The sequence below is a fragment of the Chiloscyllium plagiosum genome, unplaced genomic scaffold (assembly GCF_037043375.1).
Source record: "Chiloscyllium plagiosum isolate Xiang-an unplaced genomic scaffold, Cpla_swu_hap1 HiC_scaffold_52, whole genome shotgun sequence".
NCBI lineage: Eukaryota > Metazoa > Chordata > Chondrichthyes > Orectolobiformes > Hemiscylliidae > Chiloscyllium > Chiloscyllium plagiosum.
Window position 1 is genome coordinate 1,334,952 of NW_028270190.1, and position 25,424 is coordinate 1,360,375.

The window sequence follows — 25,424 nt, forward strand, 5'->3', positions numbered from 1 at the left end:
CTGGCAGCCTTTATTATATTGTTGGACATCAGCAGTACATGCAGATTATTGTCTTCGACAAGCTGGAGAATGTATTCACTCTATCATTTACAGTGGCTATATGTATCAATCAGACAATGCCATTGGTTTTATATGAAGCGATAGAAATGTGCAAAAATCGTTATTATTTCACTTTTTAAATTTGCAGCAGACAATTAAACAATGTCCTTGAATGAGTCAGCATTAACAGAAATAGTCCGGATTTTCATTCAGCTGGGATTGATGAAGCTCTGTCTTATCAGTTGGCTCGTTACACGACAGGGTACCGCACAAAACTGGCAATTCCACAGTGATTCCCTCTATCCTTAGCAATTTTGATGTACCCGTCTTCACCCCAGTCTATTCCCCAGCTGGAAAATAAGAAAATCCATTGGTGTTGGAATCAAAACGCTAATAAAAGAGACATGTTTGGAGAAGCATCTGTTTTAACTCTGGTATACAATTGGAATTATTTTAGGGACTGAATTCTGGAATTACTGAGCTAGATAATGAGTTGTAAAGAATAAGTTGCATCAGGCTGGAAAGAGTCAATTGTTTTCTTTTAAATCAATTGCTGATCTGTACAGTACGTATGGACTTACTACAACATTTAAAATGGCATGAGGTGAGATCCTTATCAGGGATAGGTCTGCAGCTGGAGTAGATATGAAGGGGAAAGTGAATAGGGACGAGTGAGAGCTTTATAGATGGCCTCCTGGAGATTTCCTTCTTGCCGTATGGAGGAGGAGATTTTCTCAGAGTTTTTTTTTACTATCATCGTTCTGAGATTGCCTGCTACAGGATATAATCTGTGCAGAGTATGAGTTGATTTGGGCACAGTGTCTCCTGAACTGCAACAATACCTCGGCCTTAAAATTTCTTCCATATCCGGTTACCCTGCCCAAATCACATTTCCAGCTTTACCAAACTATTCCAGCACCCATTACACTGTAATACTATCTACCTTATTAAACAACAATGTCTATGTTTTTTTAAGCCACCCACATACTTTTTCCTCTGGGAAATCATGTAGAAATGTGTGTATGTGTCAGTATGTGTGTGTCTGTGTCTGTGTGTGTGTGTGTCTCTGTGTGTGTATATTCACCCGAACCACAGGACTTATTTCATCAAACATTTTGTATGCAATCTCGCCCTGAAGATGTGACTGCTTCTTCCAAGCCTGACTGCCGTGATTGTAATAACGGCAGCCAGCGACGCCTCATGGAATAAATCGCTGAAACGAGACAGACGGTGGTAGTTGATGGAAAATATTCATTCTAGAGTTCACTTACTAATTAAGTACTACAAGGATCAGTTTTGGATCCACTTTTTTTAGTCGATTTTTATATAAATGAATGAGAGCACAGAAGGATGGTCGATTAATATGCGGATGACATTAAGTTCGTTGGAGTTGTGGACAGTTACTGAGTATGTATGGATTGCAGAGATAAGTAGATAAGCTGAAGAGCTATGACGAAAGGTGGCGAATGCAGTTTAACGCGGAAAAGTGTGAGATGATTCGGTTTGGTAGGAATCCAATGTAATGGGCGAATAGTCAGATTTGTGCTTGTGTAGATGAGCACAGAGATCTCGGTGTCGAGGTACATCGATGTTTGAATGTTGCCTCCCAGGTTGATAGGGTTATTGAGATGGCATATGCTGTGTTAGCTTTGATTGATAGGGGGATTAAGTTTCGGAAATAGGAGATCATGCTTCAAGCCGGATTAAACTCTGTTGCAACCACATTCTGGGAAATGTGCACAGTTCTGGTCACCATATTACAGGAAGAATGTGCATGCTTTGGAACGGGTTCAGATGAGATTTACTAGGAAATCGCCAGTTATGGAGGAAGATATTAAAAGGAAAAGCTGAGGGAGTTAAGGCTGTTTTCGTTAGAAAAATGTTTGAGAGGTGAATTAATTGAGACACAAAAGTCAATTAAAATATTTGATAGGTTGAATAGTGAGTGGCTTTTTTCCTTGAATGGCGATGGCTGGCAGGAGGGCTTTAAAATCAACAGTGATAGATATTGGACAAATGTCAGTGGTAGTTTCTTTCCTCAGATTGTTATAGGGGCTTGGAACTCTGCCTGCAACAGTAGAGGTATTGCCACATTTCAGAGTATTTAAATGGTCATTGGTCAGGCATATGGACGAGAATGGAATAGTGTTTGTTACATGGGCTTCAGATTGGTTCCACAGGTCGGCACAATATCGAGTGTTAAAAGGCATGTACTGGGCTTTAAAGTTCTATGTTCTACGTTCCAAAATTGAGGCTGTTAATCTGATCCCATCAGTGCTCTAGTGACAAGTGATTCGAGCTTTGTCCTTGTTTCCCTGTGAACAGGTTGTACAGTTGGGTTTGGGATCTGACTTTGCCGCCTATTTCCCCAGTAAATTGTCTTTTGTTGTGTATAGCTGTTAATTTTAACCGTATGTTTGTAATTTGTACTGGTAAGTTTAAAAAATGGTTGTGATTCAGGGATAATGACACTCTGATGCCTTCCTCTGTATGAAGCAATCCTTCAGTCACGAACTGTTCACTTGTAAGTGCAGCGTTACTTGGTGATGGAATACCTGCCTCAGGTTTTTTAGATATCATCTCAGACAGCACAACCATTAAGCCTTCACTTCCAGATAAACACAGTGTTACGTGCTCGCTGAACAGATACACAGTTTGCAGCACAGAGACAGGAAATTCATTCCATGTCACTGTCCCTTCTCCGTCTATGATCAGGTGTTTATTATTTCATAAAGTGCGGACCTGTTTTTAACCAGCCAATAGTTCATTCCATCCTCAATTCCAAAACCAACCACCAGCACTTCATCGGTTACATATCCATTGCAATTTTCATCATAGTAAACTCCTGTAAGGAGACACATATTAAATGGTTTATCTGTGAAATATTTAATTCGTGTTAATTTAGCTTTGATTAATGAACACTGACATGTCTGTTTTTACTAATTGTCTTCAAATTGATCGTCCTCACTCCGCACCATTACATCTGTTGACTTTAATCAATGTTTCCCAATGACATCGCCTCTGCCATTCTCACTGCCTCTCGGCACATCCTTCAGAGTCATAGAGTTTTATAGCGGAGAAATGCTTCGATCCTTCGATCGAAATCGTCCATGCTGAGCTCATATCCTCAACCAATCTAGTCCTATTTTCCAGCACTTGGCCAATATCCCTGTGAACCATTCCTGTTCATGTACCCATCCAGATGCCTTTTCTAATGTTGTATTTGTATCACTCTCCACACTTTCTCTGGTATTTCATTCCAGACACGTACCATGTTCTGTGTGAAAACATTGCTCCTCAGATAACTTTTAAATCTTTCCCTTCTCACCTTAAACGTATGGTCTCTAGTTTTGGACTCTCCTTCTCTTTATTCGTCCCATACCCATTATTGTTTATGAACCTCCACAAGCTCACCCTTCAGTCTCTGTCGTACCAGCGAACAAGGCTGCAGCCTTCTCAGCCTCGGGCGAAAGTGAGGACTGCAGATGCTGGAGGTCAGAGTCCAGATTAGACTTATGCTGGAAATGCACAGCAGGTCAGGCAGCATCTGAGGAGCAGGAAAATCGACTTCATCAGGAAGGACTTTTGCCCAAAACTTAATTTTCGTCCTCTTCAAATGCTGCCTGACCTGCTGTGCTTCTCCAGCAAAACTCTAAGCTGGACTCAATTCAGCGTCACTCAAACCCTCAAATACTTCAACCCTTGCTAAGTCCTTGTAAATATTTTCTGGATCCTTTCAAATTTAACAAAATGTTTCTTATCGCAGAAAGTTCAGACTTTAACATAAATTTCTAAAACTGGCCTTACCAATGTTCTGTGCAGCTGGAACATGACATCCCAAAGCATATACTCAATGCACTGACGAATGCTGCTTTCACTACCCTGTCTCCGTGTGACTCCAAAATCATGGAACTATGCACGTGGGCCCCGAGGTCTTTTTTTAAAATAACACTCCCTCAGGCCCTGAAACTTACTGCATACATTTCTTTACTTTCTTTAATTGTCTCCATTCCATTCCTGCTGGCACTGGACCACCATCCCTTTTCTTATTTAATTTCCTTGTTCCACCCAATCACAGACTCTCTGTTTTCCAATTGAAGGTCCGACCTTGATTACAATCTTCCATTTTTTATAATTTTTGCTGTTGTTTTTATATCGATGATTGATATAGTATCTTGCTGAGATTACTTTCGATGTCGAAATAATTTACCAGACATTTGCAGAACACACTGACCATGGTGTCTGACCGTGTGAAACATCGGGTTTCTGCCATGTGTGTTAACACATTCTGTTAACTTACAAAATCCTACACCTGGAGTGATGAAGGAGCTCCACTCTGCATTCAGTATTTTCCAGTTTGTCTCCAATTGTGGGTTGTACAGTAGAAGTGCTTTGTGATTTGAAATGTTGATGAAGTCAATAGGGAATAGTCCTGCACATGGAGACGACCTGTGTCATCATCAAAAGGAAGCTGTGCAGGCGTCCACCTCCCTGTTCAGAACACCGTCTTTGCAAGTCATCTCGAGTTGCCACGCGAGAGGAGATCAAGACCAGAATAGAAACAGCTGCTGAGAGAAGAGGTGGAGCAGAGAGTGAAGGACTCTCAGCAGGACGCCAAGAGATTTCAAGTCGAAGGTCTCGCCCTTCCTCTTAATCCAGATACAGTGAGTGTAGCGTCTTCAGTTTACAATTAATAAAACGCTGACTTGTGCACATCAGGACAGTTACACCTCACTATCAGTTCTCTTAGCTATAGCACAACATTTTGAGCTATTTGCATTACTCTGAATGGGAGCAGGTCCATTTCTCATTACCATTCATGAGCTCAACTTGTAGCATGGTCTAGCTTGAACTCGATGATATCTGACAGAACTGGACGGCATGTAACACGGGGGGAGTGTAGGCAGGAACAAGGGTAAGGGTCATGGTCCATGGTGAACTTTGCAGTAATATTAATACCAAAATAGTGACAGTAAATGTGTCTGCAGATGTATGATTTCTAATACCTTTTCTTGAACAGTCGATAATCTGGTTCAAAGACATCATCCAGTGCTCTGCGACTTACCTCCTTTATAATGTTGAAAGGATTTCAGACTTGCATTAATCACAACAGACATCGGTCCTATCTCTCTCACTGCTTGTTCCAATGCTGCCTCGCCTCCCCAAACCCATTTGTAGTCAGTGATTTTAGCAGCAATTTTATCTGGCTGAAATTTGCAGCAGCGTCCATGCTATATTTTAAATAAAATGTTCAAAATGAATACTCATTAAGATCATAACAAAACTATTTTTTCTTTGCTTGACACTTTTCTGCATTCCGACTTTGAAAGCCAAATTATTTTCCCAAACCTGTGCGATATTTGTTCACTATTTGTATAGAAAAAGGCACATTTTGCGCGACTTAGCATGAAAACAAACCGTTTATTCCAACTCGTCCACGCCGGTCACATATCCTGACGTATTGTAGTCCCATTTGCGACCACTTGGCCCTGAACACTTCCAATCCATATACCCATCTCCGTACCTTTTTAATTTTGTAATTGTACCAGCCTCCGCCACTTCTTCAGGCAGGTCATTCCATACATACATGATCCTCGGCGCGAGACAGTTACAACTCAGATCATTTATAGGGTTTTCTTGAGTCAAACTTAATATTTATTGCTCAATGTATTTGAAAAATTCTACAGTGAGGCCAAGCAATGGTATTACAAATGACTTGAAACGTGAGAAAATTAAAAAAAAAAGTACTTTGCCTTGACAACTCAATATCCCAATCAGGCTCACCACCTAGTTAGCTCATACCGAAACTACATTAGAAAGAGTTGAGCCTCTTCACAGTTTTCGGTCGACTCATCTGAAACTTGTGATCATACAGTAGTGCATTAAATTCTTCACATGCAGATAAACGTTTCCCAAACCGTCAATAATTACATCATTAGATGTATTAGTCCCAGAACCTATTCAAATATTTCCCCTTGCATCTTAAGGCTCTGCTCTCTAGGTTTGGACTCCGATCCCATGGCTAAAACATTCTGTTCTTCACCCGATTCATGTATTTCATGATTTTATAAACCTTGATAATGTCACCCCTCAGCCTCTGTTCCTCCGATTGGAGAAAAGCCCCAGACTATTCAGTCTCTCCCGATAACTGAAACCCAATCCCAGCAACATCCTTGTCAATATTTTCTGCACCCTGTGAAAGTTAACAACATCCTCCCTTTAACAGAGCAACCAAACGTGTGTACAGTTTTACAAAAGTGGCCTCGCCAATGTCCTGTACAGCTGCTATATGACGTCCCAATACCTGTACCAATGTTTTGAACAATAAAGGTAACTGTGCCAATTGCCTCCTTCACCATCCTATCTATCCTCGGCTCTACTTCCAAGGAATTATACACCTGCAGCCCTCGGCTTCTCTGGAACTTCTTGCATGTTGGAAATGATGGAGTATATTGATTGTCTTAAGTATGGTCTCGATGCCCGTGTTTAAACGAAAATTGGAAAATTATAAATGTGGTGACTTTGCTACTCTCTGATGGAGTGAAGATTCTGGTCAATGATTTTCAATTACTTCTTACCAATGTTGCAGTTACTTTAGTTTCAGGACACAGGGCAGAACATGATGCCAACTCTGGGGTGAGATTGATACTGGGAGTGATATCGAAATGGGTGGGTGTGTGTAGCAGGAGGAATTGCCACATACACCGAGATTTAATTCCAAACTGGATTAAAATGTAGTTGTGGCATTCTGTGTCAGCGTTCATTCAAACTTGGCTTGGAGAAGGTGTGATGAGCTGCCTTCCAGAACATTTGCAGAATTTTTGATCGGTACTATTCTGTTCGAGAGGGAGTTCAAGGCTTTTGACCCAAAGTCGGTGACGGAATGACAATAAATTTCTGAGCAGGAATGGTGAGTGATTAGAGGGGATGTTGCAGGGAGTGGTGTTAACTGTATCTACTACGGTCCTTGGCAGAAGTGGTCTTCGGTTTGGAAGTTTCTGTCTACAGTCCATTGGTCAACTTCACAGCTGTAGCTTGTGGATTGTATATACTGCTATCACTTTGTGATGATATTGGAGGGAATTAATATTTGTGGATTTGATGCCAGACAAATGGAGTGAATGTCCTGGATGGTGTCAAACCTACTCAGTGTCAAAACATAGATCAGTGCAGCACAGTGCAGGCCCTTCGGACCCCAATGTTGTGCCAAACATTTATCTTAATCTAAGATCAACCTAAATACACACCTCTGAAATTGCTGCCGTGCATGTGCTTGACCAGCAATCGCTTAAATGTTCTTAATGTCTCTAACTTTACTACCAAAGCTAGCAGTGCAGTCGACGCATCAAAAACTCTTTGCGGAAATAACCTACCTCTGATATCTTCCCTTTACTTTCTCCAGGGAACATAAACGTATGACCTCTCCTGACAGCCTTTTTCCTGGGTAAACGTCTCTGGTTACCTTCCACTTCTTTATCCAAGCCATTTATAAAAAAACAACAATCCTTAATCAAAAATCTTTCTCCAAACAATCCAAAATCCTATATCTGCGAACATTATTCAGTGCCTAGCTGACCACAGACGTAAACCTACCGAGACAATAATTTCCAGGTTTTTTCTCTATTTACTTCCCTGAAGAGAAGTACAATAAATGCCTCCCTCCAAACATGAAGAACTACTATGGAGAGGTTGGATTCAAAGATCATTGCCAGAGGTGCAGCAATCTCATTCCTCACTTCTTGTAGGAAATGTGAATACATCTGATCCGACCCTCGAGATTGAATGATACACATGCTTTCCAGAATTTCCACCATATCCACATTCTTAACATCAATCTGCTCAAGCCTATTAAGCTCTTCCCCAGTATTCTCTCTAACATCAAGATCCCTCTCTCTCATGAGTACAATAGAAAAAGAGATGTTGATAGTGTGCGATTCAGTAATGGTTAAATTCTCTCCCATGTTGGATTATGTCATTGTCTGGCACTTGTCTGGTGAGAATGTTATTTGTCATTTCTCTTCGCAAGTGGAGATATTGTCCACACTTTGCCGCATTGGACACAGATTTCTTCAAAATGTGATAAATTCAAATAGTGCTGACAATCGTGTAGATATTCCCTCTGCGTTCCTTTTGGATAGAAGGCCAGTGACGAAGCAGCTGAAGATGGCTGTACCAAAAAGGCTACACTCAGGAACGCCGATCGACATGTCCTGAGCAGAAAGATATCAAATAACTGCAAACACCTTCCAGTGTGTTCGATATAATTACAACTAAAGGAACCTTTTCTTCCAATTCCCATTCACTCCATATTTTCTTGGGCTCCTTGATGTCACGTCAGGCCTTGATGGAAAGGGGTGTCATTCTCACTTTAACTCTTGAGATCATGTCGTTTCCCCAAATGTGGAGTGTAAATTAGGGACTAAAAATGTAATGAATCACAAGCCGAGTATTCGTGCTGGAGTCCAAACTGAGGCTGCCAAATTGGCAATTTATAATACTGAGCAGTTCTGATCCCAATGCCAATATAATTCATTCAGGGGTGAATGAGGTGCTCAACATGAGAGGACAACGACATGCAAATGTGTTCAGCATTGCTTGTAGATTTAGGGGTCGGGAAATATCAAGTACCAGTTGAGGAAGGGGACACCTGCTGATATGTGACCTTACTGCACCACACCCCACCCCAGCCAAACACACCCCTACACAAAGCTGTGTTGTGATCGTTACCTCCCCTCCTCTCACTCAATCACTTACTGTTGGTCTGTTACCCAAGATCAATAACAGCCTTCAGGTTGTTGTTGTACTAAATGTTACTGCCTTCCTGTTAAGCAGGGCCACTGGCCTCTGGCTGGTAATGACCACTCCTTGGCGCTGTCATTTGTGCAAAGCCCTTCTCTTGTCGAGCTCAGTGCCCGAGTGACAATACGTACACTAGGGCTTCATGAAAAGAGGAGACTCTGTTAATGTTGACTCACCAGCCAGTGAGTGAGAGGCCATCACCTCCATAAAACATAGCCAGAGAATAGGTTTAGTTTAGAGTGATGCCCAGTCACCAGATCACGTACGCCTGTCATATGAAGAGAGTGTTTCTTTCATTCAGTTGTTTATTTGGCCAATGAAACGCTGGATTTTGGAGAGCAGAGTGGATGGGCAGACAATGAACTTAAACTCTGCATGGCCTCAGATTACCACAGGAACAATTAAACAGTGTTGTCACAAACCCAAAACAAAAGCAACAGCTGTCCTGGATAATAACGCACAAGTCATCTACAATAAGATCAGGCATGAGAGTGTGGAAGAGCTGGGGTAAGGACTTGAAGAATGAACTGAAGAACAAGCTGAAACTGTGTGACACTGAGACAAAGAGCTGGGATTTGCACGCAAGAGTCTGATCCCAATCAAATCCAATACTCGGGGCAATTGTTACATGTAGAAAGACAACAACAGCTTCTGGAGTAACAACATCAACCGTAAAGCAACTTACGCAAAAACGTCTCCTGAGTATAGATTCAAGCCAAGTTTCTCAATTACACACAATATGCCAAATGTCAACCCAGCACGTTGCACGGTAAATGATATTTCTAAAGAGTAAACACCTCTCTTAACAAAGGACCATATTTACACACAGACCTACCAACGACATGAGCACATAATTTGAAGATTTCTCATCAAACGTTTATAACTTCTTATAGCTCATACTCCAAACGTAAGTTGTTCCTTTTCATGTAAAATTGCAGCTTATATTAGAGTGACTGACCAGCCCGATGGGGCAAATGGGAGAATCAGACAGACTAAAATAATTACCTTTATTCCTGACTCTTCAGATCTGTCCTTCGCTGTGTTATAGTGTTAACGTTAACTGTTATAGTGGATGGCGTACCTACCTGTCTGAAGGACAGAACTTGCTGAATGTTCCATTGATTCAGCTGAACGTCACATCCACATGCTAACTCACAGTATCAGAGAATCCCCAGAGTGTAGAAAGTGCCCATTCGGCCCTACCTTATCCCTGTAACCCTGCGTCTCCCATGGCTTACACACCTAACCTATAATTCCCTGCGCACTATGGTTAGCTTAACATAGACAATCCCCTAACCTCCACATCTTTGAACTGTGGGAATGGTGAGCATTAATTCACAGAAATGGAAGCACTCTTAACTCCTCAGACAGATTGTCTGAGGGTACGAGGTGTTGTGTCAAGATGTAGGAGAGCATTCCAAGATAAGGTTGAGATGACTGGGCGTGCTGAAAGATTATATAGTCCTTGCTAAGTGCTCCATCATGGACATGCTGGTCAGGCATGTGTCCCCTCTCTATCACCGTCGGAATGAAAATCGCCCAATCTTTGGCAGCATCTTGACTCCGCTGATGCCTTGGTCACAAAGAGGTCTTGATGTACCTCAGCAAAGTAGATGCCACTGATGCTGCTGGGCATGACATTGGTCCAAACACGATTCTGTTGTTACCACGAGGCTGCTTTAGATATCGCTAACTAATGTCACTGCAGTTGCTGCCGGATCTTGTACTGGGCCTAACCTCCATTGCTGCCTCCATGAATCTGTGATGGTGACCTGCACTGACAGGAACCCAAACTCACCTTCTCCCAATCTCCATGAATCTGTGCTTGATACAGATCATGACAGGAACCCGAATAAACCTTTCCCCTCTCTCCATGAATCTGCGCTGGATAGCGCTACTGACAGAACCCAAACTAATCTTCGCTCTGCCTCAATTAATCTATGATGGATGCAGTAATGACAGTAAACCAAACTCACCTTTTCTGCCTCCATGAATCTGAGCTGGATACATATACTCATCGGAAACAAAACTCACCTCCGCTTTGCCTCCATGAACCTCTGCTGGATACAGACACTGACAGAAAACTGACCCACTGGCACCCTACCTCCATGACTCTGTGCTGGATGCTCATGCTGCCAAAATCCCAGACTCACCTGCACAGCTAATTTTGTGAATCTATGATAGATACAGATATTGCCATGAACAAAAACAGATCTCATCTGTTGCCTGCACGAAACTGTACTGGATATGGGCACTGCCAGGGACCGAGACTCATCACCGCCTGAGCAGCCATGAATTAGCGTCAGGACAGGAGCCATCAGGAACCCAAACTCTCTCGGCTATCTCCGTTGTGAGTCCATGCTGCTCGACGCACTCACAGGTTTCGCTGCTCTTCACCAAGAGGTAATTAAAATAAACTCCAAGAAAACTTACAAGCGAACGCAGACAGGAGAGAAGGAATAAAATAAAACGAAATGAGAATGAATCCCGACTCCACCACAATCTTACTTAAAGTCTTGGGGATTTACCTTTCCTATGTAAGGGTAAGTTTCAGCAGAGTTGATGCCTTGAAGTTCAATCACGAGATCAAAGGCGCTCAATACGGTTAAACCAGAGCATCCAATAGGTCCTATTCTACAATCAATCAGATTCTGTTCACTGAGAGAAACCAGTTTTCCATGCCTTTTTGCCCACTGTCCTTCTATACCACCAGTTGCACTGAAAGCCCAGTCAGAATGACATTGACCCTAGTGTTGACAGAAATATAACCACATTTAATCATATTGATCTAAAAACGATATCCAGTTTGCATCTACATTCATATGGAACATAGTCTCACACTAATGTTCTTAGTCTAAATGTTTGTTCAACTTTCTCACAATTACACGGAATCTGTGAATATCGGTGTGCCTAGGTTCGGATTTGATTTGATTTATGTATTGTCACGTGTCGCGAACAACAGTGAAACCCTTTGTTTATGAGCAATATAGGCACATGATAGTATGCGAGGATGAAGAGATCAAAAAAGACTTGGAAAAATGTTACATTGCAGAGAGTGGGCACAAGGCAAATTCAATGTCAGCAAGATCAGTATGATTTGAACAAGAGAGTCTCATATCCGTCTAAGAACAGCTGGGGAAAAGCTGTTCCTGCACCTGCTGGTGGATGTGTTCAAGCTTCAGTGTCTTCTACCTGACGGAATGCATGTAAGGAGTACATTACCGGGGTGAGTTAGGTCCTTGGTGATGTTGCCTGCCGTTTCGTGGCAGCGGGATGTGTAAGTGGAGTTCATTGATAGAGTATTCGATTCCATAATGGCCTGGGCTGCGCACACAACCTTTAGTAGTTTGTTATGATACTGAGCTTCGCAGTTGCCATACATGGCCTTCTGGACCCAGACAGTATGCGCTCAAAGGTGCAACTGTCGAAGTTAGTGAGGGTCCTTGTGCACATGCCAAAATTCCTGAGCTCTCTGAGGAAGAAGAGGCGTTGTTGTATATTGTCCATTATGGTCAGTCGAGGAAATTTGACATTTTCCATTCTCTCAACCTCATTCCCATTGATGTAGATGGAAGCGTGTTGTTCTCCTTTCCTTCTGAAGTCAATTATATGCTATTTAATTTTACCAAAATTGAGAGAGAGAGAGAAGCTATTCTCATTGCACCACGTCAATGATCTCTCTATCTCCCTTCTGTCTTTTCATTCATCGTTGTCAAATTTCCCTCCTGTTACAGTGCTGTCGTCAGTGAACGTATAGATGGTGTTCGTTCGGGATTCGTGGGTGAAAAGGGAGTACAGTAACTGGTTGAGCACTCATTATTTGGGGGACGCAAGTGGTGAAGGTTATTCGGGAGAAGGTGCAGTTGCCTATCTTCAATGACTGGTATCTGTGGGTCAGACAGCTGCGGATCCAGTTGCAGAGGATAAAATCATAACAAATGTCACAGGGTTTTGAGTTCAATGTGGAGAGGATAAGAGTGTTGAAGGCAGAGGGGTAGTCAATGAGCAGGAGTCTGACAAAAGTGTCCTTGTCCAGAAGTTCCAGGTATGCAGGGCGAGAGATATTTCACCCACTGTGGACCTGTTATTTTAAAAGGCAAATTTTAAGTGACCGAGGCAGTCTTGGAGAATGGAGTTGATGTGGACCCTCACCAGCTTCTCGAAGCACTTCATGATTATTGTGCTCAGGCCACTGGTCGGTCGTCATGAAGGAACAATGCATGAGTTTTGTTTCCTCGCTTACGAAGATGATGGTGGTCTTCTTGAAGCAGGTTGGGACTTCAGCGTGTAGAAGAGAGAGTTTGAAGATGTCAGAGAATTTTCCGCTAGCTGGTCCACACTGGAGCTGAGTGCCTGGCAGGGACAGTGTTTGGGCCAAGCAGCGTCCTTAGGGTTATTCCCAGGAGGACTGATCTGATTTCTACAGCAGTGACCAACAACTTGAAGCATTGACATGAAAGAGGACTATTTTATTATGAAAAGTCTTCTTAATAGCAAAACTTGTCTCATTATTCAATTTCCTCTCTTGACAAATTCACAAAATGCATTGGCTATCAAGGGAACATGGCATGGCTGTCAGAGAGGGACAGGATGAACGCTGTTTCCGATTGGTTACAAACGACTATGGTGTTCGATCAGACCAAATAGCATCTCAGGGCAAGATGCACAGGCTCCTGTTGTATGGGCCTTGCCCATGAACTTTGCCATCTGGCATTTGCTGGTCCCCAGTCCAGGGATCGACCATAGTCTGGTGCGGGGGCGGGGGGGTGAGGGGGGGGGGGTGCGGTGGGTAGTTGTCTTTGCATATGCAATCCAGAGACTTGGTTTCAACAGTCCTTTGGCTACAAAGTGACCAGTTCGGGGATTGGGGACTGTTGTCACAGGAAGAAGATTTTGCAATTCTTCATCTCTGAGGGCTGTGCGTTGAGAGGTCTGGGAGATTGCAGTTGTGAGCGAGGATGGGTGATAACACTATATGCAATGGTGAATAAAATGAATCTTGGATGGGAAGGGATTCCATAAATTTGTTGGATGAGGTATGACGGTATTTGCAGCTCAGCCTTACCTCGGCAAACCTTGTTCCTCTTCCTTCCACATATGACACCAGGCTCTCAGTACACACATTGATCCTATGTGACCATGTCGTTAGGCATCATGGTGCTGCAGTTATATTAAGCCTTCTCTCCACCGAGAGGGAAACAGCCAAGTGGAAGGTCAAGCTGATACCACTTATCGAAAAGGATCAAATAACGTACGAGGTTTGTCACGCTTGCCACTAAACCTCCCTTTCCTTCGTTGTCTCAGATTTAATGAATACCGGTTACTGTGTTGGGCAGGAAGGATCGGACTCATTGTTGCTGCCTGTAAGCCCTGCAGTGGTTTGTTCAGTCAGCCTCGCAGCATTTCTGTCTGGCGGGGGTGAGGGAGCTCTGACAATGCTGAGCAGAACTGGGCAGCAGTTTGCAGGTGGAGGCTCAGCCACTTCTATGACATCTTGAGTCTGGGTCTTCGGTGTGACCTGTGTGTGCTTCCTCCTCCAGCAAGGCACTGTCCCTATTACTTGTGATTACAAAGTGGCACCTCGACTACACGCCCGTGGAGCAGTGGTCGATGGGTTACAGCTTTGTGCCCATGGCCAGCAGAGGCTGAGGTTGCTGGGCCTGCTTCTCCATGGCCACTGCGAAACTGTTCTTGGAGGTTAGATGATTCATTGATTGGGATATCTGGGTCCCCATAATGTATCTGCATCCCTGTCGTCTTTCAAGTGTATATCCCTGTCTGCTGCATCTGCTGCTCCCTGGTACATGTAGATATTTGCCGACACCATAGGGTCTCTTCTGCCCGTCCCGGGTCGCTGGCAGCCCTCTGAGTTCTGTGACAAATGACACAGTGAGATGCTTACCAGACTGTGCTCCCACACCCTCAATAGCTCACATTCCCAGGAAGCTGGTGGTGTGTGCTGGACGCAGCCTTACTGATATTTCATCTGAGGCCGCAATACTTTCATGCTCAGAGAACGAGGAGGTGTCTTCTTACCCTGCGGAGCTACAGTAGATGGTGACAGAACCGGCAGAACACGAGAGACAGAAGTTTCTGGGACCAATGCAAAGATACACTGAAGAATTAATGAGACTGACAGAGTGCTAACAAAGGAGTGAAGAATGGTATTTTCTCGCTTAGTGGAATGTGGGTGTATCATGTTTTCTTGTTAGAAACAAGAGTTACTCCTCACAGGTTGAGGAATCTGGTGTCAGACACCTCTCCACCAATCCAAGAGGTTTCTGTCCTCCAGTGTTCTCTCTTCTCCTGGAATGACAGAAAGGGAAGGATTGAGTGAGAGATTTAAGTTTTGCATGGTTCTTGGTGTTGGTACATGGCGGGAGGTATTCCAAGGTAGTGAAGTGGAAATGCCGATGCGATGTTGGTTTGGAAGATGAGGAAGAGGAGAAAGTGAGGTCTGCAGATGCTGGAGATCAGAGATGGAAATGTGTTGCTGGAAAAGCGCAGCAGGTCAGGCAGCATCTAGGGAACAGGAGAATCGACGTTTCGGGCATTAGCCCTTCTTCAGGAATGAGGAAAGTTGGTCCAGCAGGCTAAGATAAAAGATAGGGAGGAGGGACTTGGGGGAGGGGCGTCAGAAATGTGATAGGTGGAAAGAGGTCAAGGTGAGGGTGATAGGTCAGACTGGGGTGGGGGCGGAGAGGTCGGGAAGAAGATTGCAGGTTAGGAAGGCGGTGCTGAATTTGATGGATTTGACTGAGACAGGCTGGGGGGAGGGGAAATGAGGAAACTGGTGAAATCCGAGTTCATCCCTTGTGGTTGGAGGGTTCCTAGCCGGAAGATGAGGCGTTCTTCCTCCAACCGTCGTTTCGCTGTGGTCTGACGATGCAGGAGTCCAAAGACCTGCATATCCTTGGTGGAGTGGGAGGGGGAATTGAAATGTTGAGCTACAGGGTGGTTGGGTTGGTTGGTCCGGGTGTCCCAGAGGTGTTCCCTGAAACGCTCCGCAAGTAGGCGGCCAGTCTCCCCAATATAGAGGAGGCCACATCGGGTGCAAAGGATGCAATAGATGATATGTGTGGAGGTACAGGTGAATCTGTGGCGGATATGGAAGTTTCCTTTGGGGCCTTGGAGGGAGGTGAGGGGGGAGGTGTGGGCGCAAGTCTTGCACCTCCTCCGGTTGCAGGGGAAGGTGCCGGGAGTGGAGGTTGGGTTGGTGGGGGGTGTGGATCTGACGAGGGTGTCACGGAGGGAGTGGTCTTTACGGAATGCTGATAGGGGAGGGGAGGGAAATATATCCTTGGTGGTGGGGTCCGTTTGGAGGTGGCGGAAATGGCGGCGGATGATGCGCTGTACATGGAGGTTAGTGGGGTGGTAGGTGAGGACCAGTGGGGTTCTGTCCTGGTGGCGGTTGGAGGGGCGGGGTTCAAGGGCGGAGGATCGGGAAGTGGAAGAGATGCAGTGGAGGGCATCGTCGAACACGTCAGGGGGGAAAATTGCGGTCCTTGAAGAAGGAGGCCATCTGGGATGTGCGTTTTTGGAACTGGTCCTCCTCGGAGCAGGTGCGGCGGAGTCGAAGGAATTGGGAGAATGGGATGGCGTTTTTACAGGGGGCAGGATGGGAGGAGGTGTAGTCCAGGTAGCTGTGGGAGTCGGTTGGTTTGTAGTAGATGTCCGTGTGGATTCGGTCCCCTGAGATAGAAATAGAAAGGTCGAGGAAGGGGAGGGAGGAATCTGAGACTGTCCAGGTGAATTTGAGGTCGGGGTGGAAGGTGTTGGTGAAGTGGATGAACTGTTCAACCTCCTCGTGGGAGCACGAGGCGGCGCCGATACAGTCATCGATGTAGCGGAGGAAAAGGTGGGGGGTGGGGCCAGTGTAGTTGCGGAAGATGGATTGTTCCACATATCCAACGAAGAGGCAGGCATAGCTGGGGCCCATGCGGGTGCCCATGGTTACTCCTTTCGTTTGGAGGAAGTGGGAGGATTGGAAAGAGAAGTTGTTCAGGGTGAGGACCAGTTCAGTCAGTCGAAGGAGGGTGTCTGTGGAAGGGTACTGGTCGGTACGGCGGAAAGAAAGAAGCGGAGGGCTTTGAGTCCTTCGTGATGGGGGATGAAGGTGTACAGGGACTGGATGTCCATGGTGAAAATAAGGCGTTGGGGACCGGGGAAGCGAAAATCATGGAGCAGGTGGAGGGCATGGGTGGTGTCCCGAACGTAGGTGGGGAGTTCTTGGACTAAGGGGGACAGGACGGTGTCAAGGTATGCGGAGATGAGTTCGGTGGGGCAGGAGCAGGCGGAGACAATGGGTCGGCCGGGGCAGTCAGATTTGTGGATTTTGGAATGGAGGTAGAAGCGGGAGGTGGCTGAGATAGAAATAGAAAGGTCGAGGAAGGGGAGGGAGGAATCTGAGACTGTCCAGGTGAATTTGAGGTCGGGGTGGACGCCTGAGATAGAAATAGAAAGGTCGAGGAAGGGGAGGGAGGAATCTGAGACTGTCCAGGTGAATTTGAGGTCGCGGATCTTCCGCAACTACACAGGCCCCACCCCCCACCTTTTCCTCCGCTACATCGATGACTGTATCGGCGCCGCCTCGTGCTCCCACGAGGAGGTTGAACAGTTCATCCACTTTACCAACACCTTCCACCCCGACCTCAAATTCACCTGGACAGTCTCAGATTCCTCCCTCCCCTTCCTCGACCTTTCTATTTCTATCTCAGGCGACCGAATCAACACGGACATCTACTACAAACCAACCGACTCCCACAGCTACCTGGACTACACCTCCTCCCATCCTGCCCCCTGTAAAAACGCCATCCCATTCTCCCAATTCCTTCGACTCCGCCGCATCTGCTCCCAGGAGGACCAGTTCCAAAAACGCACATCCCAGATGGCCTCCTTCTTCAAGGACCGCAATTTCCCCCCCCCCCCCCCCCCCCCCGACGTGGTCGACGATGCCCTCCACCGCATCTCTTCCACTTCCCGATCCTCCGCCCTTGAACCCCGCCCCTCCAACCGCCACCAGGACAGAACCCCACTGGTCCTCACCTACCACCCCACTAACCTCCATGTACAGAGCATCATCCGCCGCCATTTCCGCCACCTCCAAACGGACCCCACCACCAAGGATATATTTCCCTCCCCTCCCCTATCAGCATTCCGTAAAGACCACTCCCTCCGATACTCCCTCGTCAGATCCACACCCCCCACCAACCCAACCTCCACTCCCGGCACCTTCCCCTGCAACCGGAGGAGGTGCAAGACTTGTGCCCACACCTCCCCCCTCACCTCCCTCCAAGGCCCCAAAGGAAACTTCCATATTCGCCACAGATTCACCTGTACCTCCACACATATCATCTATTGCATCCTTTGCACCCGATGTGGCCTCCTCTATATTGGGGAGACTGGCCGCCTACTTGCGGAGCGTTTCAGGGAACATCTCTGGGACAACCGGACCCAACCAACCCAACCACCCTGTAGCTCAACATTTCAATTCCCCCTCCCACTCCACCAAGAATATGCAGGTCTTTGGACTCCTCCATCGTCAGACCACAGCGAAACGACGGTTGGAGGAAGAACGCCTCATCTTCCGGCTAGGAACCCTCCAACCACAAGGGATGAACTCGGATTTCACCAGTTTCCTCATTTCCCCTCCCCCCAGCCTGTCTCAGTCAAATCCATCAAATTCAGCACCGCTTTCCTAACCTGCAATCTTCTTCCCGACCTCTCCGCCCCCACCCCAGTCTGACCTATCACCCTCACCTTGACCTCTTTCTACCTATCACATTTCCGACACCCCTCCCCCAAGTCCCTCCTCCCTATCTTTTATCTTAGCCTGCTGGACCAACTTTCCTCATTCCTGAAGAAGGGCTAATGTCCGAAACGTCGATTCTCCTGTTCCCTAGATGCTGCCTGACCTGCTGCGCTTTTCCAGCAACACATTTCCATCTAAGATGAGGAAGACGTCAGTGACAGCATGAATCGGGGTATGAGGGGGTGCTGGGGCTGGGATAGAGTGAGTCGGAGGGAGAAGGTGAGTGGTCACAGAGATTCTGACACATAGCATTCTTACGGCACTGTTGGTAGTTTTTCTGTACCATTCTCTGGCATGTTCGAAAGCATTCCTATCTGAGCAGGGCAACGTTGCCATGCTCGTGCTCATGTGGGTGCACAGCAGCTTCTTTGTGATGGCTCAGCTCCCAGGATATCGGGCACTAATCAGGAATCTATTGAATTTTTCCGGGAATAATGTGTGGGAAGATTAGGCTCGAATCGGATATGCGGGATGTTATAGCTGCATTGACGTAGCTAACGAGATGGTTTTTACAACGATAGTGAGAAATCTCACTGAGCCTCGTGGTGTTATCCCTCCCAAACATACAATGCAACTGACACTTAGAGAATTACAGTCTAATCCGATCTTTTACAACTCCCATTTGTACACAAAACTTCATGTACTTACCAGCAGGCTCTGCCTTCCTGTCGATCAGCCTTGTCCGGTTGGAGAGAATGATTGAGAGAGGTACAAGGCGCAACAGAAGTGAACTGTGGACGTGGTTTTAAAAGTTGGGGTGTCGAGCTTCTGATCGAATATTCTTTGAATAAGACTGGACATGGTATCACAAGGAAGCTTGGCATTGCAGTTTACAACATTACCATTGTTGAGTTGTGCCAATTTACATTTAAACTTATATTTATTATATCGGAATTGTACTGGTAGACTTCAATTTTACAATTTAATCTAACCATTGAATTTGTTTTTGAAGTAAACTTTCTATAGATATTATGAGTAAAAGCACGAACGTTACCATTGATACATATACCATGCTCCCTTGCCTGACCATAACCAATACCAGGAAACAACTGCAGCAAGAAAGCAGGAGAAGCAATTTAGGTTAAAAATGATCTACTGAAACGGAGCCTTTCCTAACAATTCCTACAAGCTGATCATAATGTCCAATCCTATTGAGAAATTAATGTCTGCACTTAATAATCTTGAGAGCTTTTTCTGATTTTTACCTGGTTTTTCACTGGAGTAACTAATCCTTCTCTCCGCCAGTCAACAGTTGCAGTTCTCAATTCAATGTGACTTTCTTCAGATTCACTACTTTCATCTCTTTCATCAGTTTCAATTTCAGTCATGTTAACAGCTTCGATTCGGAGAAGTCCATTCATGAGCTTATTGAACTCTTCATTGGTCTGAAAATTCAAACACATTGGTGAAATGATTGACTTTTAGTGGTGATTATGTCAATAACGTAAGAGAGCTACATTCTACATATTCACTGACTTTAGCATGAAGTGCGGGGGAAAGCAATGAGGGCACTCGCTCCTCGTGTTTAATCTTTGACTGAATAAATGAGCAGCAGGCAAAGAAGTGACCATCCATTTCGTCCGAATCCAATATAAAGCTGTGTGAGAAACCTCGAGCAGCTCAAATATCTCTGTTCGATTGTTCAATTACCAAAATGGCAGGAGCTTTATACGTGTGTTTCATTTCGCAAGAATCAGTTCGATTGTCGTCTCTGATCATTAAAACCTGACAGGTCAATTTCATCATGGAAGGATAGGTTACGTCACCTCAGATTGGAGTGGTTTATTGGTGTTTGAGATGAACCTTCCCAATCAGGAGGATTACGAATTCCATCACCGGCCTGACCTGATTTCCGGATAACACGTTGGCCTTGGGTTGGCCTCATGGCCCTTGGACCATTAGATTTAGATGCGAAACTCAGATTGTTCATTTTCATGAAGATACTGGATTGGAATGGTTAGAAAAGGACCAGATTTGATGCTATCCTTCATCACAGAACTTATCATCCGGAACAGTGGATGTCTACATATCAAACTGAGATTGCAGACTGGTATTGAATCATCTGGTGTCTCTTTTTGATGGGTAGGGAGGGGTATATGTCGGTTTGAAAGGGGATTGAATATGTCCCATTCTCTGAGTAATAAGCTGGGCCCTAGGTACATGCAAAAGTCAGAGTTGCGCCTGCATTTTTGCAGGCTATATGGAGCATGCCTTGTTCCAGTCCTACTCTGACCCCTGCCAAAGTTCTGTCTCTGATCCATTGATTGTTGCTTCCTACTCTCACCCAGAATTAGAAATAGTAATCAATTTTACTTCGAATTTCCACCCTTGTCCCAACTTCACCTGGAATCTCTGAAAATCTTCATTTCCTTTCTTGATGTTAATGTTTCCATTTAAGGGCTAGACTATCTACTGTCTCCCACAGTTACGTTGAACTACGTCTCCTCACACCATGCTATCTGCAAAGATTCCATTCCATTTTCCAGGCTCTCCACCTGTACTGCATGTTCATTGGTGTCACCACCCACTGGGGTGTTTATCCTTACCTAAGGACTCCTCTCAATGCCGTTGACAGGCTGTCTTACTCAGTTTGCGCAATTGTTTCCTCACCCATAAGAACATAGGAAATAGCAACATGAGTAGACTAGTGGCCCCTCCACCTTGCTCCATCATTCCATTATGATTGACCCAAAATTGCCCATGTTCCCGTTCCTTCATTTTCATTGTAACACTTGATTCCCCTACCGCTTAAGAATCTATCTCAGATTAGTCATACAGAGAGGCCTAGTGTCATAGAGATGTACAGTATGGAAACAAAACCTTCGGTCCAACCTGTCCATGCTGACCAGATATCCCAACCCAATCAAGTCACACCTGCCAGCACCCAACCCGTATCACTCCAAACCCTTCCTATTCATATACCCATTGCAAATGCCCTTCAAATGTTGCAATTGTGCCAGCCTCCACCATATGGTCTGGAAGCTTGATCCATCCACGTACCACCCACTGTGTGAAAAAGTTGCCACTTAGGTCTCTTTTATATCATTTCCCTCTCACCCTCAACCTATGCCCTCTAGTTCTGGATTCCCGATCCCAGGGAAAAGAACTTCTTTGTCTAATTATCCGATACATGCACCTCATAATTTTGTAAACCTGCATAACGTCTTATGCTGCAGAGCACACAACCTCAACTTGTTCAGCCTCTCCCTATCGCTCAAATCCTCAGTCCTGCCAAAATACTGATAAATCTTTTCTGAACCCTTTCAAGTTTCACAACATCTTTCCGAGTGGATTGAGACCAGACTTGCACGCAATATACCAACAGTGGCCGAACCAATGTCCTCACAACAGCAACATGACATCCCAACACCTGTATTCAATAACATGACAAATATAGGGGGCATAACAAACGCTTTCTTCACTATCCTATCTTCCTGCAAAGACATTCAGGCCTCAGACAGAAGGATTTCCTCCACATCTCGATTTCAAAACGCTGTTATTGTGATTCGATTATGTCAATTCCGAGCCTCTCTCATTCGCGTCAACATCATCTGTGCACTCACTCTGTCAAACCCAGTAAGAACATATAAATTTCAAAGGGATCACCTGTCATTCTTATAAACCCCATTCAGTAAAGTCTTTGAAGAGAAAATGAGGTCTGCAGATGCTGGAGATCAGAGATGGAAATGTGTTGCTGGAGAAGCGCAGCAGGTCAGGCAGCATCTAGGGAACAGGAGATTCGACGTTTCGGGCATTAGCCCTTCTTCAGGAATGAGGAAAGTTTGTCCAGCAGGCTAAGATAAAAGATAGGGAGGAGGGACTTGTGGGAGGGGCGTCGGAAATGTGATAGGTGGAAAAAGGTCAAGGTGAGGGTGATAGGACAGATTGGGGTGGGGGCGGAGAGGTCGGGAAGAAGATTGCAGGTTAGGGAGGCGGTGCTGAATTTGATGGATTTGACTGAGACAGGCTGGGGGGAGGGGAAATGAGGAAACTGGTGAAATCCGAGTTCATCCCTTGTGGTTGGAGGGTTCCTAGCCGGAAGATGAGGCGTTCTTCCTCCAACCGTCGTTTCGCTGTGGTCTGACGATGGAGGAGTCCAAGGACCTGCATATCCTTGGTGGAGTGGGAGGGGGAATTGAAATGTTGAGCTACAGGGTGGTTGGGTTGGTTGGTCCGGGTGTCCCAGAGGTGTTCTCTGAAACGCTCAGCAAGTAGGCGGCCTGTCTCCCCAATATAGAGGAGGCCACATCGGGTACAGAGGATGCAATAGATGATATGTGTCGAGGTACAGGTGAATCTGTGGCGGATATGGAAGTTTCCTTTGGGGCCTTGGAGGGAGGTGAGAGGGGAGGGATATGGAAGTTCCAAAGGAAACTTCCATATCCGCCACAGATTCACCTGTACCTCCACACATATCATCTATTGCATCCTCTGTACCCGATGTGGCCTCCTCTATATTGGGGAGACAGGCCGCCTACTTGCGGAGCGTTTCAGGGAACACCTCTGGGACACCCGGACCAACCAACCCAACCACCCTGTAGCTCAACATTTCAATTCCCCCTCCCACTCCACCAAGGATATGCAGGTCTTTGGACTCCTCCATCGTCAGACCACAGCGAAACGACGGTTGGAGGAAGAACGCCTCATCTTCCGGCTAGGAACCCTCCAACCACAAGGGATGAACTCGGATTTTCACCAGTTTCCTCATTTCCCCTTCCCCCAGCCTGTCTCAGTCAAATCCATCAAATTCAGCACCGCCTCCCTAACCTGCAATCTTCTTCCCGACCTCTCCGCCCCCACCCCAATCTGTCCTATCACCCTCACCTTGACCTTTTTCCACCTATCACATTTCTGACGCCCCTCCCCCAAGTCCCTCCTCCCTATCTTTTATCTTAGCCTGCTGGACAAACTTTCCTCATTCCTGAAGAAGGGCTAATGCCCGAAACGTCGATTCTCCTGTTCCCTAGATGCTGCCTGACCTGCTGCGCTTCTCCAGCAACACATTTCCATCCCCATTCAGTAAAGTCCCAACCTGATTAGTCTTTACTCGCTAGACAATCTTTGGTGCAGTTGTTCCCCTCCATCCCAGAAGAAAAATAGGATTATTTCTGTCTTCACTTTCTACCAACCCATTCTCTGTTTCTTTTTTAGCGAACATATCCTCTACCAATGCCAATATATTACGCACTAAACCATAAGCTGTTATTTTGTTTAGCAACAGCTGATGTGGCACTGCATGACATGTCTTTTAAAATTCCAAGTGCACACAATATATCGGCTTTCCTGTGGTAAAAAAAAAGTTTTGTCTCTTTGTTCACTTATTAACATTTGTGTGCACATCGGTCCAGCAAGTTATTAAAGAGGCAAAACAAATATTTGTCTTTAATGCAGAGCAAAGACAGTATCAAAGTGGGGAAGTCTTGTTGCGATTGGACAAACACAGAAGGCACTGTGATGAGCATTAATTTCACTCGTTACGGAGGAATATTTGGAAGGAAATTTGAAGCAGGTTAATCAAAACTATTCCTACGAAGAAGAGGGTTATCACAAGAGAAACATTTTGACAGACTGGGCCCACTCCACAATAAAGTTGAGGAGAATGAGTGCTGATCATACTGAAACAAATAAGATTCGAGGGAGATTGACAGGGCTAATGATGAGAGGATGATTTTCTTGATGGGAAAGATGAGTACAGAACCAAGGCCTGACGTAGACAGTGTAGGTATTATTTACTTATCTATGCGACTTAACTCTGTGATCTGCCTGTATTGTTCGCAAGACAAAGCTTTTCACTGTGCCTCAGTACACGTCACATTAATTTCAATTCGCTTCAATTCAATTCAGTTCAGTTCAGTTCAGTTCAGCTCAGTTCAATTCAATCCAATTCAATTCAATTAATTTATTTTCAATTCATGGAATGCTGGTGTAATGCTGATGTCATTAGTCACATTTCTTTGACATGCCAAGAATAGGGGAAATGACCAACTGTCCTGAGGAGCAAAAATAGAGGGCAGGATCATGTACTTCAATTTGTTTGGAATGCAGGTTAGTTTAACTGCTGTGAGATAAAGTTCAGTCAGCGACAGGTAGGGCGGAGCCAGAGATCCAGCAGACTCAAGAAGAATATTGTTGCCGAAGAGAGCAGCTACCACAGTACAGAATGCAACTCCTGCTTCCAGACGTCATAATGGACACCGTCTGTGAAGACTCAACAACATAGAGGTGTATCCATTGTGTGACTGCCGTCCATAGAGGGAGCTCAAGCCAGCCAGTGTTGTTTAATGCAATTTAGTTGTACAGAATCTGATCGTGCAAGTGAGCAGAAATTATCGAATCAGGGGATTGTTAGTCATTAGAGTTCTCTTCCGCAGAGAGAAATGGAGACTTGAGTCATTGAATATATCCAAATTTGAGAGAGATGTTTTTGATTTCCAGAGGAGTTACGGGTTAAGGAAACCGAGAATGAGAAGGAAGGAACCAACAATTTGGAGTAAAGTGAGATCAGTCATTGAGTGTACTGAATGAGTGAGTCAGCGTGGAGGACCAAATGTCCAAGTGCTGCTCCTGTAGCTGAATATAACTTCATAATTATATAGCTTCACAATTTCACAATGACCAGCGTCAAATAGATCCCAGATGATACATCCTGTACATACCAGAGCTGCAAATTTGTTCATTCCCACTTTAGATGTACGTTTTCCCAATGAGTGTTCGATGTTGTGTTGTTCGATGTATCTCATATTGTCCTCCCATATCATTCTCCTGTAGCTCTCCT

General features: G+C 45.2%; 1 protein-coding gene across 1 annotated transcript; it reads right to left on the reverse strand.

Moving 5' to 3' along the window:
- On the reverse strand, positions 1-25,424 carry LOC122546481 (procathepsin L-like). Its single transcript, XM_087985413.1, has 6 exons — positions 25,306-25,424; positions 19,855-20,034; positions 11,367-11,585; positions 5,105-5,270; positions 2,782-2,884; positions 1-389 (listed from the first exon to the last, which is right to left on the reverse strand). Exons 1-6 carry the CDS (start codon positions 25,405-25,407, stop codon positions 290-292), a joined length of 870 nt encoding a protein of 289 aa, XP_087841539.1. The 5' UTR covers positions 25,408-25,424; the 3' UTR covers positions 1-289.